We start from the raw sequence: 15,436 nt of genomic DNA, 5'->3' as shown, positions 1-15,436 counted from the left end.
AACTTTCAGGGATCTGTGGACATGTACCCCCAGATCTCTCTGCTCCTCCACACTACCAAGTATCCTGCCATTTATACTCTGCCTTGGAGTTTGTCCTTCCAAAGTGCACCACCTCACACTTCTCCAGGTTGAACTCCATCTGCCACTTCTCAGCCCACTTCTGCATCCTATCAATGTCTCTCTGCAATCTTTGACAATCCTCTACACTATCTACAACACCACCAACCTTTGTGTAGTCTGCAAACTTGCCAACCCACCCTTCTACCCCCACATCCAGGTCGTTAATAAAAATCACAAGAAGTAGAGGGCCCAGAACAGATCCTTGTGGGACACCACTAGTCACAACCCTCCAATCTGAATGTACTCCCTCCACCATGACCCTCTGCCTTCTGCAGGCAAGCCAATTCTGAATCCACCTGGCCAAACTTCCCTGGATCCCATGCCTCCCGACTTTCTGAATAAGCCTACTGTGTGGAACCTCGTCAAATGCCTTACTAAAATCCATGTAGATCACATCCACTGCACTACCCTCATCTATGTGCCTGGTCACCTCTTCAAAGAACTCTATCAGGCTTGTTAGGCACGATCTGCCCTTCACAAAGCCATGCTGACTGTCCCTGATCAGACCATGATTCTCTAAATGCCCATAGATCCTATCTCTAGGAATCTTTTCCAACAGCTTTCCCACCACAGACGTAAGGCTCACTGGTCTATAATTACCTGGACTATCCCTACTACCTTTTTTGAACAAGGGGACAACATTCGCCTCCCTCCAATCTTCCAGTACCATTCCCGTGGACAACAAGGACATAAAGATCCTAGCCAGAGGTTCAGCAATCTCTTCCCTTGCCTTGTGGAGCAGCCTGGGGAATATTCCGTCAGGCCCTGGGGACTTATCCATCCTAATGTATTTTAACAACTCCAACACCTCCTCTCCCTTAATATCAACATGCTCCAGAACATCAACCTCACTCATATTGTCCTCACTGTCATCAAGTTCCCTCTCAGTGGTGAATACCGAAGAGAAGTATTCATTGAAATACATTTAAATAATTCATTACAGCTTCTATGTAAAAGTAAGGGAATCACATATGTTATTACACCATCATGTGATAAAGTTTGCACCTCACTTAAAGTAAATAGACATGCATGTTCTCCCGGAATCCTCATGTTTTTCTTTCAACTAGTTTTATGTTTTGGAGTTACAAAACATAAAACTGGTGATGAATAAGTTTTAAATGAACTCAGTAAAAGTAGCTACCTGTTGAAGTGCAGCAAGATGCTCAGGTTTTAAAAAGGGGCAGCAGGTGCTTCTTTGGGAAGCAACAGAGTTAAAATACAGAAAATGGACAAATTGGTGGGCTCATAAACTGTGATTACTAATAATCATATATAGTCTGCCCTCCTTATCCGCGAGGGATTGGTTCCGGGACCCCTCGCGGATACCAAAATTCGCGGATGCTCAAGCCCCTTAGTCAACTTGTCTCAATTCGGTGGACCTTAGGACCCAGCGGAACCCAAGACCTTATTTAACCTGTCTCAGTGCGGTGAACATTAGGACCCAGCGGCCGAGATGTGAATCCGCAGTGTTTCTGTTCATGAAAATAATCACGATAACGATTGAAAATAAAGTGGAAATAATAAACCAATCAGAAAGAGGTGAAACGCCATCGGTCATTGGAAAAGCGTTAGGCTACAGTCGGTCAACGATCTGAACAATTTTAAAGGATAAAGTGAGAAAGACCCTGCCCCGATGAAAGCTACAATTATTACTAAGCAACACAGTGGTTTAATTATTGGGTTTTGGGTTTTTGATCCTCCACATCAACCCGGCACGGTGGACAGCACACTCAATAGCGATCTGTCACTAGATCAAACTTGGGAACTTCCCAAGCCTGGTGCTGAAACATACGTTCTTAAGTGTTTCTACATGGACTTTAGCAAAGCATTTGACAAGGTCCCTCATGAGAGACTCATCCAGAAAGTCATGAGGCATGGGATCAGTGGAACCTTGGCTGTTTGGATAAGAGAACTTACAATTTTTTTCGATCCCGATCCACGATAACCCACGCACCTCCTCCCGTATACTTTAATTCATCTCTAGATTACTTATAATACCTAATACAATGTAAATGCTATGTAAAATAGTAGTTATACTGCATTGTTTAGGGAATAATGACAAGAAAAAAAGTGCTGGAAGAGTACTTCTGGGTTTTCGTGATTCGCGGTTGGTTGAATTCGCGGATGCGGAATTAGCGGATAAGGAAGGCTAACTAATTTAAAGAAACAGAAATGGCTGTCTGCATTGGAAAGACGCATTTGATTGTACAAGTGATCAGGATATTGTACAGTAAGCAAATTCAGCAGTATTTTGAAGCAAAATAAAACAGCTTGTGAAAAGCAAGTGCCAGTTCCGCTGAGTATATCGTGTTTAAAGGCAGACAGTCTGCTTAAACGTTTAACTGCTCCAACCAAACCAGCCAAAATGAGCTTTGCAAATATTGTGAAAGTAATCCAAGAACACTTACAACTGAAGCAACTGATGATTGCAGAACGCTTCAGGTTTCGTAACCGGAATCAAAGTGAAGGGAAGTTCATCTCAGTGCAGGTGGCTGAATTGAAGAAGTTGTCTGAGCATTGTCAATTCAGTGACAGGCTTAATGGTGTACTGAGCGATCATTTAGTTTGTGGAATCTTACAAGAATGCATTCAAAAACTGCTCCTAACTAAATCACAACTTATATTTGAAAGAGCAGTTGAAATAGCGGCATCAATGGAAACAGCAGACAGAGATGCCATGTTTTATGTTTTGGAGTTACAAAAATAACAATTAGTATCGTATAAATATTTTCCACCCACATTCTTTTTTTGCTGGAGAAATAATTTTGCTTTTAAACTGTTGTTATTTGTGTCTCTGGTTCAGTTTGATGTGTAATTAGGCTTTTATTTCCCAATTTACTCATTCAAGGGATGTAGCACTACTATCATTTATCATCCATCTCCAAATGTCTTTTAATTGAGTCAACCACAATGGTGGGTCTCGAGTTATGTCTAAGTCAAAAGTAGTAAAGGCTTATTACTCTGAAGTCCTGTTGTAAAGGAAGCCCTACCTTCAAATCAAGCTGAATAAATGCATGTGTACGCTACTACTCTTTACAATTTGTGAATAAATATCTCATTGGGATAGTATATATCCCCAAAAAATACTGTCATTTTTTTAGTGACAGTCATGGAGAACTACAAGAGTGCTTTAGTTCCTTGAAAATTAAATTAAGCATTTTCCCACCTACACAATACTGACATTTATATAATAGAGAATATAACAAGCTAGAGATTTCATTAAAGAGTTTTAATAAATCTTATTTATTTATTGGAAATTATTATCACCAAAGATACATGACTGTATTGGGTAAAATTGCAGTTTTTTTAGACAAAGAAATGTTGTACAGTAGTCAGGAGTGGATCCATTCACTAACCAAACCAATAAGTTTATACTAATGCACAAATGTATGAATAAGAATGCAGAGACTGAGTAATGATGGAGAAATTGTTGGTTTTTACCTGAGGCAAAACTCTGATCTCGTGGTTATCTCTCACTTCGTGAAAGTGCACCTAAGGTCAAACAAGTGCTGCATCCCATTTGACAGTCCCCTACCAGCTTATGTGGGTTCCAAATACAAGACTTTGTTCAGGGCCTCAGTCTATTTGCGTCTGGTAAATAGGAAGTAGGAAGAGATCGAAAAGCTACAATCTCATTAGTGACGGGGCCGGAAAAAGTTTTTTTTTTCTGGTTCAAGTTCTTTAAGTTAAAGTGAAGAACCACAGTGTGAAGGTAGTGCTCTAGTTAGCATTACAGGCAATGCCTAAGCACACAGGCTGAAGCTGAATGGAGAGCTCAATTTATACTGCACACACAGACTGCATCTTCATGCTGCCCAGATCCTTGGTATATAAGGAGTATTAACTCACCTCACAGCATCTGGGAAACCCATCCTGTATATTGTCACTACCACAGCACCACCAAGGCCGATATTATGCTGCAAGGCGACCTTTGCCCCAGGAACTTGTCTCTTACCGGCCTCGCCTCTCAGCTGCCAGCACAGTTCAGCACACTGGGCCAGACCTGACAAGTCAAACACAGACACAGTCGATGTTTAAGATCACTCAGGCACAAAATCAAGAAAGTCAGAACACAGCAGCACTTCTCAAGCTTCCAAACACGGGGTTTGATGAACTGAAATGCTGGAGAAAACACCATTTCAGTCGGTGGCTTTAACCAGCAATGTGCAATGGTAACATATAAATGTATATTATGGAGATTTTGCAAGATTGTTCCCAAAATTAGGTTATTAATAAAAGTCTGTCTGACTAAAATTTACAGGTTTTTCCTCTGTTTTAATGCAATTTGGCCAAAAGCAGCATAGTGGGAATATAGTCGTATGGGTCTGGTTCATGCAGAAACACATTTACAGTAGATCATTAAAAAATTGATTAAAGGATATAGGCATTAACATTTCTCCATTTTTTTAAGGATAGTGATGTGTACTTGAGAGGGATTTACATGAGAGGTTAAATCCTACTGCACCATCGACCCCCAAACATGATATTCCAGATGTTAATTCTGTATAACACAGGACTTAAGTTACTTCATAACCTGTAACACTAGTACAAGCAGTTTGGTCCTTACAAGTTCCCAGGCAAAGCAAATAATGCAGCTCTATGATTTTAGAGTAATCGGATACTATCAAAGTTGTCCAGATGTTAAAACAGTAAACATAGAATAAGGATTTCTATTAACAGGAGTGCTTTGGCAAACATGAAACGTGATCAATTCAAAGTAAGCAAGTTTACTGAGGAACCAGGGAATGCTCGAGTATCTGTTATTTTGAAATAGCGCTTGTGACATTACTGGACGTGGGAAGCTGGGTTTCAAGAGCAGCAGAAACATTGCTAACATCAGCAGCTGTTTCTGATAAAGTCATGTTACCAATTCCTTACGTTCTGGTAACATGTATACAGAGCTAAAGATTCTGTGTGCAATCTTGGGTTTTCAGCAAACTAGTTATTATGGAACAGGAAATACAGGGTTTCTGACAAGTATCAGTTATACAGGTCACACAAAAGTAATAACAAGTCCTTGGAAATGTTTGCTTCAATTAAAATACAAACCTTATTTTTAACAACTACAACACATAGGGCAGAAAATTGCTGATAAAGTAATTTATTTTGCATCTAAATAACTTAAATAATCTTCTGTTTTCCTTTTCAATGAAGAATAATCCCCTACACTTGCCAACTATATGTATATTTACAGAACCTACTGGAAACATAGAACTATGTCGAATTCTCTCCATATGACCCACTTACCATGCCTATAAAACGTATTCACTCCCCTTGGAAGTTTTCATGTTTTATAACATTGAATCACAGTGAATTTAATCTGGCTTTTTTTTTTGACAGTGATCAACAGAAAATGACTTTTTCATGTCAAAGTGAAAACAGATCTCTATAAAGTGATCTAAATTACAAATATAAAATTCAAATAATTGATTGCATAATTATTCACCCGCTTCAAGCCAGTATTTGGTAGATGCACCTTTGGTAGCAATTACAGCCTTGAGACTGTGGATCTGGACACATCTGGACCCTGCAATTTTTCCCCCTTTCTTCTTACAAAACTGCTCAAGCACTGTCAGATTGCTTTGGGATCATGAGTGAACAGCCCTTTTCAAGTCCATCCACAAATTCTCAATTGGATTGAGGTCTGGACTCTGATTTGGTCACTCCAGAACATTAACTTTCTTGTTTTTAAGTCATTCCTGTGTAGGTTTGGCTTTATGATTGGGGCCATTGTCTTGCTGGAAAACAAATCTTCTCCTAAGTCACAGTTCTCTTGCAGACTGCATCCAGTTTTCCTCCAGGACTTCCCTGTATTTTGCCGCATTCATTTTACCCTCTACCTTTCCAAGCCTTCCAGGGCCTGCTGCAGTGAAGCATCCCCACAGCAAGCTGCAGCCGCCACCATGCTTCATGGTAGGGATGGTGTGCCAAACATAACATTTAGTCTGATGACAAAAAGCTCAATTTTGGTTTCATCTGACTATAGAATCTTCTTCCAGCAGACTTCATAGTCTCCCACATACCTTCTGGCAAACTCTAGCCAAGATTTCATGTGAGTATTTTTTTCCAACAGTGGCTTTCTCCTTGCCATTCTTCCATAAAGTTTCAACTGGTGAAGCACCCGGGCAACAGTTGTTGTATGCATAATCTCTCCCATCTCAGCCACTGAAACTTGTAACTCCTCCAAGAGTTGTCATAGGTCTTTTAGCGGCCTCCCTCACTAGTCCTCTTCTTGCAAGGTCACTCTGTTTTTGAGGACAGCCTGCTCTAGGCAGATTTACAGCCGTGCCATATTCTTTCTATTTCTTGATGATTGACTTAACTGTACTCAAAGGGATATTCAGTGACTTGGAAATTTTCTTATATTCATCTCCTGACTTGTGTTTTTCAAAAACCTTTTTGCAGTGTTGCCAGGAGTGTTCTCTTGTTCTTCCTGTAGTTTTTGCCAGGATACTGACTCACCAGCAGTTGGACCTTCTCGATACAGATGTATTTTTATGACAATCAGTTGAAACATCTTGACTGCATTCAGGTCTCCAAAGGCAGATCTCCATTTAACTAATTATGTGACTTCTGAAACCAATTGGCTGCACCAGTGATGGCTTAGTGTGTTATATTAAAGGAGGGGGAGGGGGGTTAACATTTATGCACTCAATTATTTTTTGCTTTATATTAGTAATTAATTTAGATAACTTCGTATAGACCTATTTTCAATTTTACACAAAAGAGTCTCTTTCTGTTGATCAGTGTTAAAAAAAACAAATTAAATCCTCTGTGATTCAATGTTGTAAAACAATAAAGCATGAAAACTTTCAAGGGAGTGAATACTTTTTATAAGCACTGTATACTACACACAAAAAGTAGATACAGATATGTACAACACAGAAAAAAGCCCCTTGGCTCATGCTTGTCCATGCCAAATAAGATGTATATTTAATTCAGTCCTACTTCCCCGCACCTGGCCTATATCCCTAACTCTTGTTATCCATTTACCTGCCTACATACAGGACTTCTTAAATCTACCTAATGTACCTAACTCAACCACTTTCTCTGATGGCTGTTTCCATATATCTACCACCTGTGGTGTTAAAAACCTGCCTCTCAGCTTCTTACTAATCCTTTCACCTCTTACCTTAAAACTTTGTCCTTTAGTTTTCGATTCCCTAACCCTGGAAAAAAGACCACTCACCTTGTCTTTGCCCTTATGATTTTATATACCTCAAAGAGATAACCCCTCAGTTTCCACCTGTCTAACCCTCTGCCTACAATTCAGCTCCTTGAGTCCTGGCAACATCCTTGTACATCTTGTTTACACTCCTGTATAAGTTTCATCACATCCTTCCTATAACAGGCTGATCAAAACTGAACACAATATTGTAAGTGTGGCCTTACTAATGTATTATATAATCATGACTTCCCAACTTCTATATTTAATGCCCTGCTGACTAATGAAAGCCAGAATGTCAAAAGCCTTCTTCACTGTCATATCTGCATATGATTCCACTTTAGGGGGATTATGCACCAAGACTCCAAAGTCCTTCTGTTCTACAACAGTACCCAGGTTCAATGCAAATGTCCTACCTTGATCTGTCCTTTCAAAATGTAACATGTCACACTTAGTCGAATTAAATTCCATTAGCCACTCCTCAGTCCACCTACCTAGCTGATCCAGCTCCCAACGCAGCTCTTGATACAGTTCACTGTCATTAATACCAGCTACTTCAATGTCATCTGCAAACTTACAATTCCTTGTATATTGTCATCTAAATCATTCATATAGATGATAAATAACCATAGGGCACACTCCAGTCTGTTTCCTACCGTCCAGCCAATTTTATATTGCTTGTTAGCTCTCATTGGATGTCTTACAATCTAACCTTCCATATGAAAGAGCAGAACCACATCAAAAGCCTCACTGAACTGTAAATACTCTACATTTATCATCCTCCCCTCAATAATCTTCCCCATCAATTCATCAAAAAATTCTAATTTGTAAGACAAGATCTCCTGTGCACAAAGCCATGCAGGCGACCTTTAGTCAGCTTCTGCCTTTCCAAAAGCAAATAAATCTTATCCCTTTCAATGCTTTCCAGCATCTTACTGGATGTTAGGCTAATGGGTCTCTAATCACTAGGTCTATCAATATAGCCCTATTAAATAAAAGTACAAAAGAATCAAGAGCTTGTAATTTTAGGAAGCTACTTAGAAATGATGAAAGTACAGCACAGACACTGTCCCTGCATCCTAACTCATCCAGCTCCATGTACATTTCCTCCCGGTTTACTTCATCACACTGTGTCACTACATCCTTCTACTCCTCTAAACTACATTTTTTTTACCGGAATGAAAATCTGCTTTGGCCAATTATCTTTTCACTGCCATCCTTAGAATGCATTGTTCTTCATTTCAGCACACCACTGCATAACCTTGGAATTATCCAGTTCACAGAAAATGAATTAGAGTCACTTTCAGCACGGCTAAGAACTATTTAACCATGGGCAGCACAGCAGCAATGCTGGCTCACTGCCAGGTTCATTCCTAACCTCAGGTGCTCCTTTGTGGAGTTTACACACTTTCCCATTGTCCGACTGCTTTTCCTCCAGTTGTTCCCGTTTGCTCTCACATTTCAAAGTCATGCAGGTGGGCAGCTTATCTGGCCGCTCTAGACTGCCCTTGCATGCAGGTGAGGGATAGAACCTGGGGGAGTTCATGAGAATGTGAAGAAAATAAATGAGGATTAGTGTAAATGGTTGATCGACAGCTAGAAAAGTCCTGATGGGCTGAAGGGGCTGCTATGTGCCATACCACTCCATGACTGGTGGTGCAAGTTAAATATTTATCACAAAATGGTAGGTGGAATTCTGGGCATGTTATAAATCAGGACAATCGAAGAAGCTTGATACAGTAATCATTGAGGACTCTAATCTACTTAGAAACTAGATAATTACATCAGTATTTAAAAGACATAAACCAATTTCATGAAATGTATACAAAGTCATTAGATCATTATCTTGAGGAATCAAGAAATGAAAAGACACTTGATATTGTTTTGTGCATTGAGAAATGGTTAATTGATAATATTTTTTAGAAAGGATTATTCAAAGGAAGAGTGACCAACATACAATAGAATTTTATACTGAATTTTAGAACATTAAAGCAGTACAGCTTAGGATTTCTGTGCCAAATTAAGCTAACTCCCTTCTTCTTGTGCACCATTCATATCCCTGCATCGGCTACCTCTTGAACACCACTATCATATCTTCTATCACAAATACCCTTGATCGGGTTCAGTCCAAAATTAGGCTCTAAAATATGGACAGAGGGAACCATGTGGCTATGAGATGAGAGATGGCTATGGTAGATTGGGAAAATACACGTGAATAATGGCATAATAGCAAACAAGCATGCATATTAAGACACAAACAGCTGTGGCTCATTATGGCTTTGACAGACCAAATTAAAAGTGTTACTAAATCTAAATCTATCTCTATCAGGTCACCTCTCAGTCTCCTTCACTCAAAAAAATCAGACAGCATATCCAATCACTTTCGTTAACTCAATCCTCCATTAAAAGCAACATCCTTGTTAATATACCAGCTGGGTAGCCTCCAACCTGATGGCATGAACATTGACTTCTCTAACTTCCGTTAATGCCCCCCCTCCCCTTCTTACCCCATCCCTGACATATTTAGTTTTTTTTTACCCCCTCCTCCTTCCTTATTCTTTCTGCCCATCACTCTGCTTGTTCTCCATCTCCCTCTGGCGCACCCCTCCCCCTTTCTTTCTCCCTAGGCCTCCTGTCCCATGATCCTTTCCCTTCTCCAGCTCTGTATCCCTTTTGCTCATCACCTTTCCGGCTCTCAGCTTCACCCCACCCCCTCCGGTCTTCTCCTATCATTTTGCATTTTCCCCTCCCCCTCCTACTTTCAAATCCCTTACTATCTTTCCCTTCAGTTTGTCCTGACGAAGGGTCTCGGCCCGAAACGTCGACAGTGTTTCTCGCTATAGATGCTGCCTGGCCTGCTGTGTTCCACCAGCATTTTGTGTGTGTTCCTTGTTAATCTTTTCTGTATACTCTGCAGCTTAACCCTATAATATGGTGATCAAAACTGTACACAATATTCATATTATGGCATAACAAACATTTTGTCCAACATAATATGATATCACCACTCTTAGTAGTCGGAAGAGTAGATTCAGCACAGATTTATGAGTGGAAAATCATATGTCACTAATCTCCTGGAGCCCATTTTTCATAAATTCTATTGTATTTCTTTATCTTCCTGTAAATGCCTGGAAGAAAATGAATCTCATGGTGGTATATGGTGACATATATGTACTTTGATAATAAGCTGACACTGATTCTTGAAGGATACAAACACCAGAATAGATAAGGAAACAACAGAAGTGTATTTAGATTTTTAGAAGACAGTCAAAATGGTTCCTACACCAGAGCTTACAGCAAATTTGGGGAGTAGATTTGGTTTGAGAATTAGCTATCAGGAAAACAGCAAACCGTGGGGGAAAATGTTCTTTCCTAGCATTTCAGTCCATAACTAGCTGGGTACTGCAAAGATCAGTGCCTGAATCAAAGATTTGTCAGTGGCCACCAGGTTTCTTAATTCCAAGTTTGTGATGAAACAAAACAAAGAGGAATTCTGAGTAGGAAGGAGGGTAAAAATGAAGTTTCAAGGTGATGCGGGAAAGATGACTAAGCAAGTACAAAGCAGGTGACATTTAATGAGAAGATGTGAAATTATTAATTCAGTGCACAACACAGCAAAACAGATTACTTTAATGGTGAAAAATTGGGGAACAGGGATCTAGGTTAAATTCAAGTTCAGTTAATTGTCAATCGATGGTACACATGTATACCACCAAACAAAACGACATTCCTCTGAACCAAGGTGCACAACAGTACATATAACTCAAACACACAACCCATAAAGTAATAAATTAACAAGCAGTAAGGTGCATTTACAACAGAAGCTCAAAATTAAACAGTATAATGCTACTGGCATTTCATACGTGTTGAGACTGGGTGATGGTAGTAGTTCAGTGCTCTTGCAGCCTGGGGGAAGAAGCCGTTTCCCGTTCTAACAGCTCCTGTCCTAATGCTATGGAACCTCCTGCCTAATAGTAAAGAGTTAAAGAGATTCTTGGATGGATAATGCTAAAGGCTCTGCATATCTCTGGGAGGTGGAAGACAGACCCCAATGATCCTTTCAGCAGTTCTCGTAATGCTTTGTAGGGATCTGTGATCAGATGCCTTGCAGTTCCAGTACCAGTCAGGCATCCTTGATGATGCTCCGATAAAATTTGGTTGAAATGGTGTGGGGGGGGGGGGGGGGGGAATGGGGGAAAGAGCTCATTCACCTCAAACTCCTCAGGAAGTGGAGACACTGCTGGGCTACTTTGACCAAAGAGGTGGTGCTGAGGGACGAGGTGAGATCGTCCCAGAAACTTGGTGTTCCCACTCTCTACACACAGTAGGCAAATGAGCGGTGGTCAGCCTGCACCTTTCTGAAGTCCACAATCATCTCAGTTTTTGATCTGGCCCACGCTGAGACTCAAGTTGTTGTTCTTGCACCATTCTACCAAATGCTCTACTTCCACTCTGTACGCTACCTTGTTGTCATTGTTGACGAGGCCAACCACTGTGGCGTCATCAGTGAACTTGACGATTCAGTTTGAATTGGATCTGGCAGTGCAGTCGTGTGTCAGCAGTGAACTGAGCACACATTCCCGGAGAGCACCAACGCTCAGCACGATGGAGCTCGAGATGTTTCTGCCAACACGGACTGTCCGGAAGTCCAGGATCCAGTTACAGAGAGAGGTGTTGAGACCCAGTGAGAAGTCTACCCATCAGCTTCTTCGTATTAAATGCTCAGCTGAAGTCAATAAACAGCATATGAGGCACCATTTTCCAGATGTGACAGGACAGAGTAGAGTGGAGTGCAGAGGCCGATTTGAGTGATAAGCGAACTGGAAAGGGTCCAATGTAGCAGGAAGATGGGATTTAATGTGATCTATAACCAGCTGCTCAAAACATTGTTGTGGTCAGTACCACTGCACAGAAGTCATTGAAGCAGGTTACTGTTGCCCTTTTGGGCACTGGGATGATGGTGGCTGCCTTGAAGCCTGAGGGGACAGTGAGATTCCAAAGAGATTTTCAAGATGACTGTTATAACCTCAGTTAACTGGCTGCACAGTCCCTCAGCAACCAGCCAGGTACAGTATCATGCCCCAAAGCTTTACGTGGGTTGACCTGGACAAGGGCCTTCCTCCCATCAGCTGCAGCCAGAGTGCTTCCTGGGGGGGGGGGGGGGGCCTTCTTCACTGACACATCATTCCGTGTATAAAACTGAGTGTAGAAGAGTGCAAAAGACAGTGTCCCAAGTCACTGAAAGCTAACATACAGGTCCACACGCCATTAAGAAATCAAATAGTATATTGTCCTTTATTCCACGATGATTTGAGTACAGCATTAAAAATATCTTATTGTGGCGACCCACTTCCTAGCGCACTCGAACCGGCTCACAAATAGCCAGCGCGCCGGCATAAAGGCCAGTCCCAAAAGGGCGCCAAGTCTGCTTCACCAGCAAGGGGAAAAGCCCGCGCGCGGGACAGGACTGTGAATACGTGCCCCCTACAGCATCCGCGCGCGGGACAGGACTGTGAATACATGCCCCCTACAGCATCTGTGCCCGGGGAGGGCGGGATCAGGAAGGCTTTAAAGCGAGGCCGTGAAGTTCGAATAAAATCTTTTTGTAACTGCAGTCCATTGACTCCGTGTTGTTATTTCAACGCTGCGTGTGGCACACCGCTACATTATTGCAATTATACTAGGCCTTGTGGAGTCTCCATCTGGAGTAACATACATATTTTTGATCTCCTTTCTGAAGAATGAGCAGAGATTGACTCATCTAGGCCTCTATCTCACTGAAATTTGACAGAGTGGATCCAGGAAGATGTTTCCACAAGCTCCTACACACATTCGTTAAATTGTCTGCAGTGCTCTTACACAAGCCCTGCATCTTTGTGGCAAGAGCTCCCCACTCATGCAGTTTTGTGATAAAGACCGGCAGTTCATTTGTCTTTCTCTTCAGATGTGGTGGCTGCATGGTATCTTTGTGTTGCCTGCACAAGGTATATCTGAACACCAGCATTCAATGGTCTCACTTTTTAAATGTTTTACTGTTTTCCTTGCTAAAGTGAAAAGCTTCACTGGTTATTCCCCTGAAGCAATTCCTGCCAGGCAATGAACATGAACAAAAGACACTTTGAAATATGTAAATCAAGCAAGATCTGGTAACAATATGGTCAAATAGAAGCAAAAAAAAAGAATGAGAGAAAGCAGACTGTAGATGCTGGAGACTGGAAGGGAAAAAAAAACTGCTGGGGAATGAAGTGGATCTGGCAGCATTTGAGGAGATAAGGCAGGAGTTCTCAGTCTGGGGTCCACAGATCCCTCGGTTTAGTGACATTAAAAAGGTTGGGAATCCCTGAGATAAGGGATTGTTGATGTCTTGGGTCAAGAGCAGTATCAGGACCTCATGTAACAAACTGTTGATGATTGATGGATGCAATATTTCCTCTCAATATCCTGCATTCCGAAGGAGTTACCATAGCAGAGATAAATGACAAGATCCTTAGGTTTTGTGCTTGATGCTAATGACAATAAGTTGGCAAGATTCATTGCATTTTTTAGAAAGGGTGCAGCAAACTGCCTTCACTGAGCAGGTCTCAGTAAGTACTTAACCAGTTGGATGACTGGGGAATAAACTCAGCAGCCACTTTATTAAGTACACCTGCACACTTGCTCATTAATGTAAATATCTAATCAGGCAATTACGTGGGTAGCAACTCAATCATGAGTCAAGTGGTTCAGACCAAACATCAGAATGGGGAAGAACTGTGATCTAAGTGACTTTGACTGTGGAATGATTGTTGGTGCCAGACAGGGTGGTTTCAGCATCTCAGAAACCCCTGATCTCGTGGCATTTTCACACACGCCAGGGTTTGCAGAAAATGGTGCGGAAAACGAAAAACATCCAGTGAAAGGTAAAAATGCCTTGTTAATGGAGAATGGCCAGACAGGTTCAAGCCGACAGGAAGGAGACAGCAACTCAAATACAACGCATTACAACTGCAGTGTGCAGAAGAGCATCTCAGAATGCACAGCACATTGAACCTTGAAGTGGATAGGCTGCAGCCGCAGAAGACTACAGACACACACTCAGTGGCCCATGTATGTAGATTCAACACTTTGTTGTAAGCCAGCTCGGGTACTAACAAAGAGGCCCGTTAGTTGCTATCCAGAGCCTATGACATTTATTTAACGATACAGCATGGAGAGAGCCCTTCCAGCCGTTTGAGCCCCTCCACTCCAGCAACCCCACCAACCCAATTAACCTCAACTGGGTCATGGGACAATTTACAATAATCAACCAGCCCACCAGGTAGGTCTATGGACTGCGGATTGAAACTGGAGCAGCTGGAGAAAACCCACGCATTCCACGTGGAGATTCCTTACAGATGGCACCAGAATTGAACTCTGAAACGCCCAGAGCTGCAGTAGCGCAGCACAAACCACGTTACCGTGGCACCACTGAGAGTGAACTGTTAATGGTTAGGACAACACACACAAAATGCTGGTGGAACACAGCAGGCCAGGCAGCATCTATAAGGAGAAGCACTGTCGACGTTTTGGGCCGAGACCCTTCATCAGGTCCTGATGTGTTCCACCAGCATTTTGTGTGTGTTGTTTGAATCTCCAGCATCTGCAGATTTCCTCGTGTTTGCTCTTTAAATTCACTACTGCGAAGCCTCTGTTAATGGTTAGGAGCTGGTTGGTTTAGATTCAGCTTATCAGAGCTCATCCATGACTAATGGCCCCTTAATTAGTTTCAGCACAGCTGAGTCGAGCGAAAAATACTGAAATAATTCCCCTTTTATTTTATCAGACAAATACACCCTGCGGCGTTTCAATATTCTATCATCTGGCCTCTTAGTGAAGAAACTGACTTTTGCCATGGAACATTTGTGTCTTTCTCATTGGACACTGAATATCAGATTACCACTATCAGACTGGACTGGAGAACATCTGACAGCAAACCCCCATGAAGAAAACATCTGGCAAGGGGAAAAGAGAAAACAAACTGCTGTTTCCCATACAGATTAATATGTGTACTTTTTATAAACATTCCCTCCCTTATGATTTAACTGCAATTACGATCCAACAATTCCTTTCTGAATATATTTACAGGAACAGTAACATTCATGCAGGAGATGATATTAAAACTGGATTTCTGAA

General features: G+C 41.6%; 1 protein-coding gene across 1 annotated transcript in view; it reads right to left on the bottom strand.

Moving 5' to 3' along the window:
* The window catches only part of scp2a (sterol carrier protein 2a), a 91,190-nt gene that overhangs the window by 21,552 nt on the left and 54,202 nt on the right, over positions 1 to 15,436 (bottom strand). The window contains exon 12 of the mRNA XM_073063097.1: positions 3,970 to 4,123. Coding sequence (XP_072919198.1) covers positions 3,970 to 4,123 — 154 coding nt within the window. The remainder of the gene's footprint in view (positions 1 to 3,969; positions 4,124 to 15,436) is intronic.

The sequence above is a fragment of the Hemitrygon akajei genome, chromosome 12 (genome assembly GCF_048418815.1).
Source record: "Hemitrygon akajei chromosome 12, sHemAka1.3, whole genome shotgun sequence".
Taxonomy (NCBI): domain Eukaryota; kingdom Metazoa; phylum Chordata; class Chondrichthyes; order Myliobatiformes; family Dasyatidae; genus Hemitrygon; species Hemitrygon akajei.
Note: the sequence above shows the minus strand (reverse complement) of the source record. Positions and strands in the feature narration are given on the sequence as shown.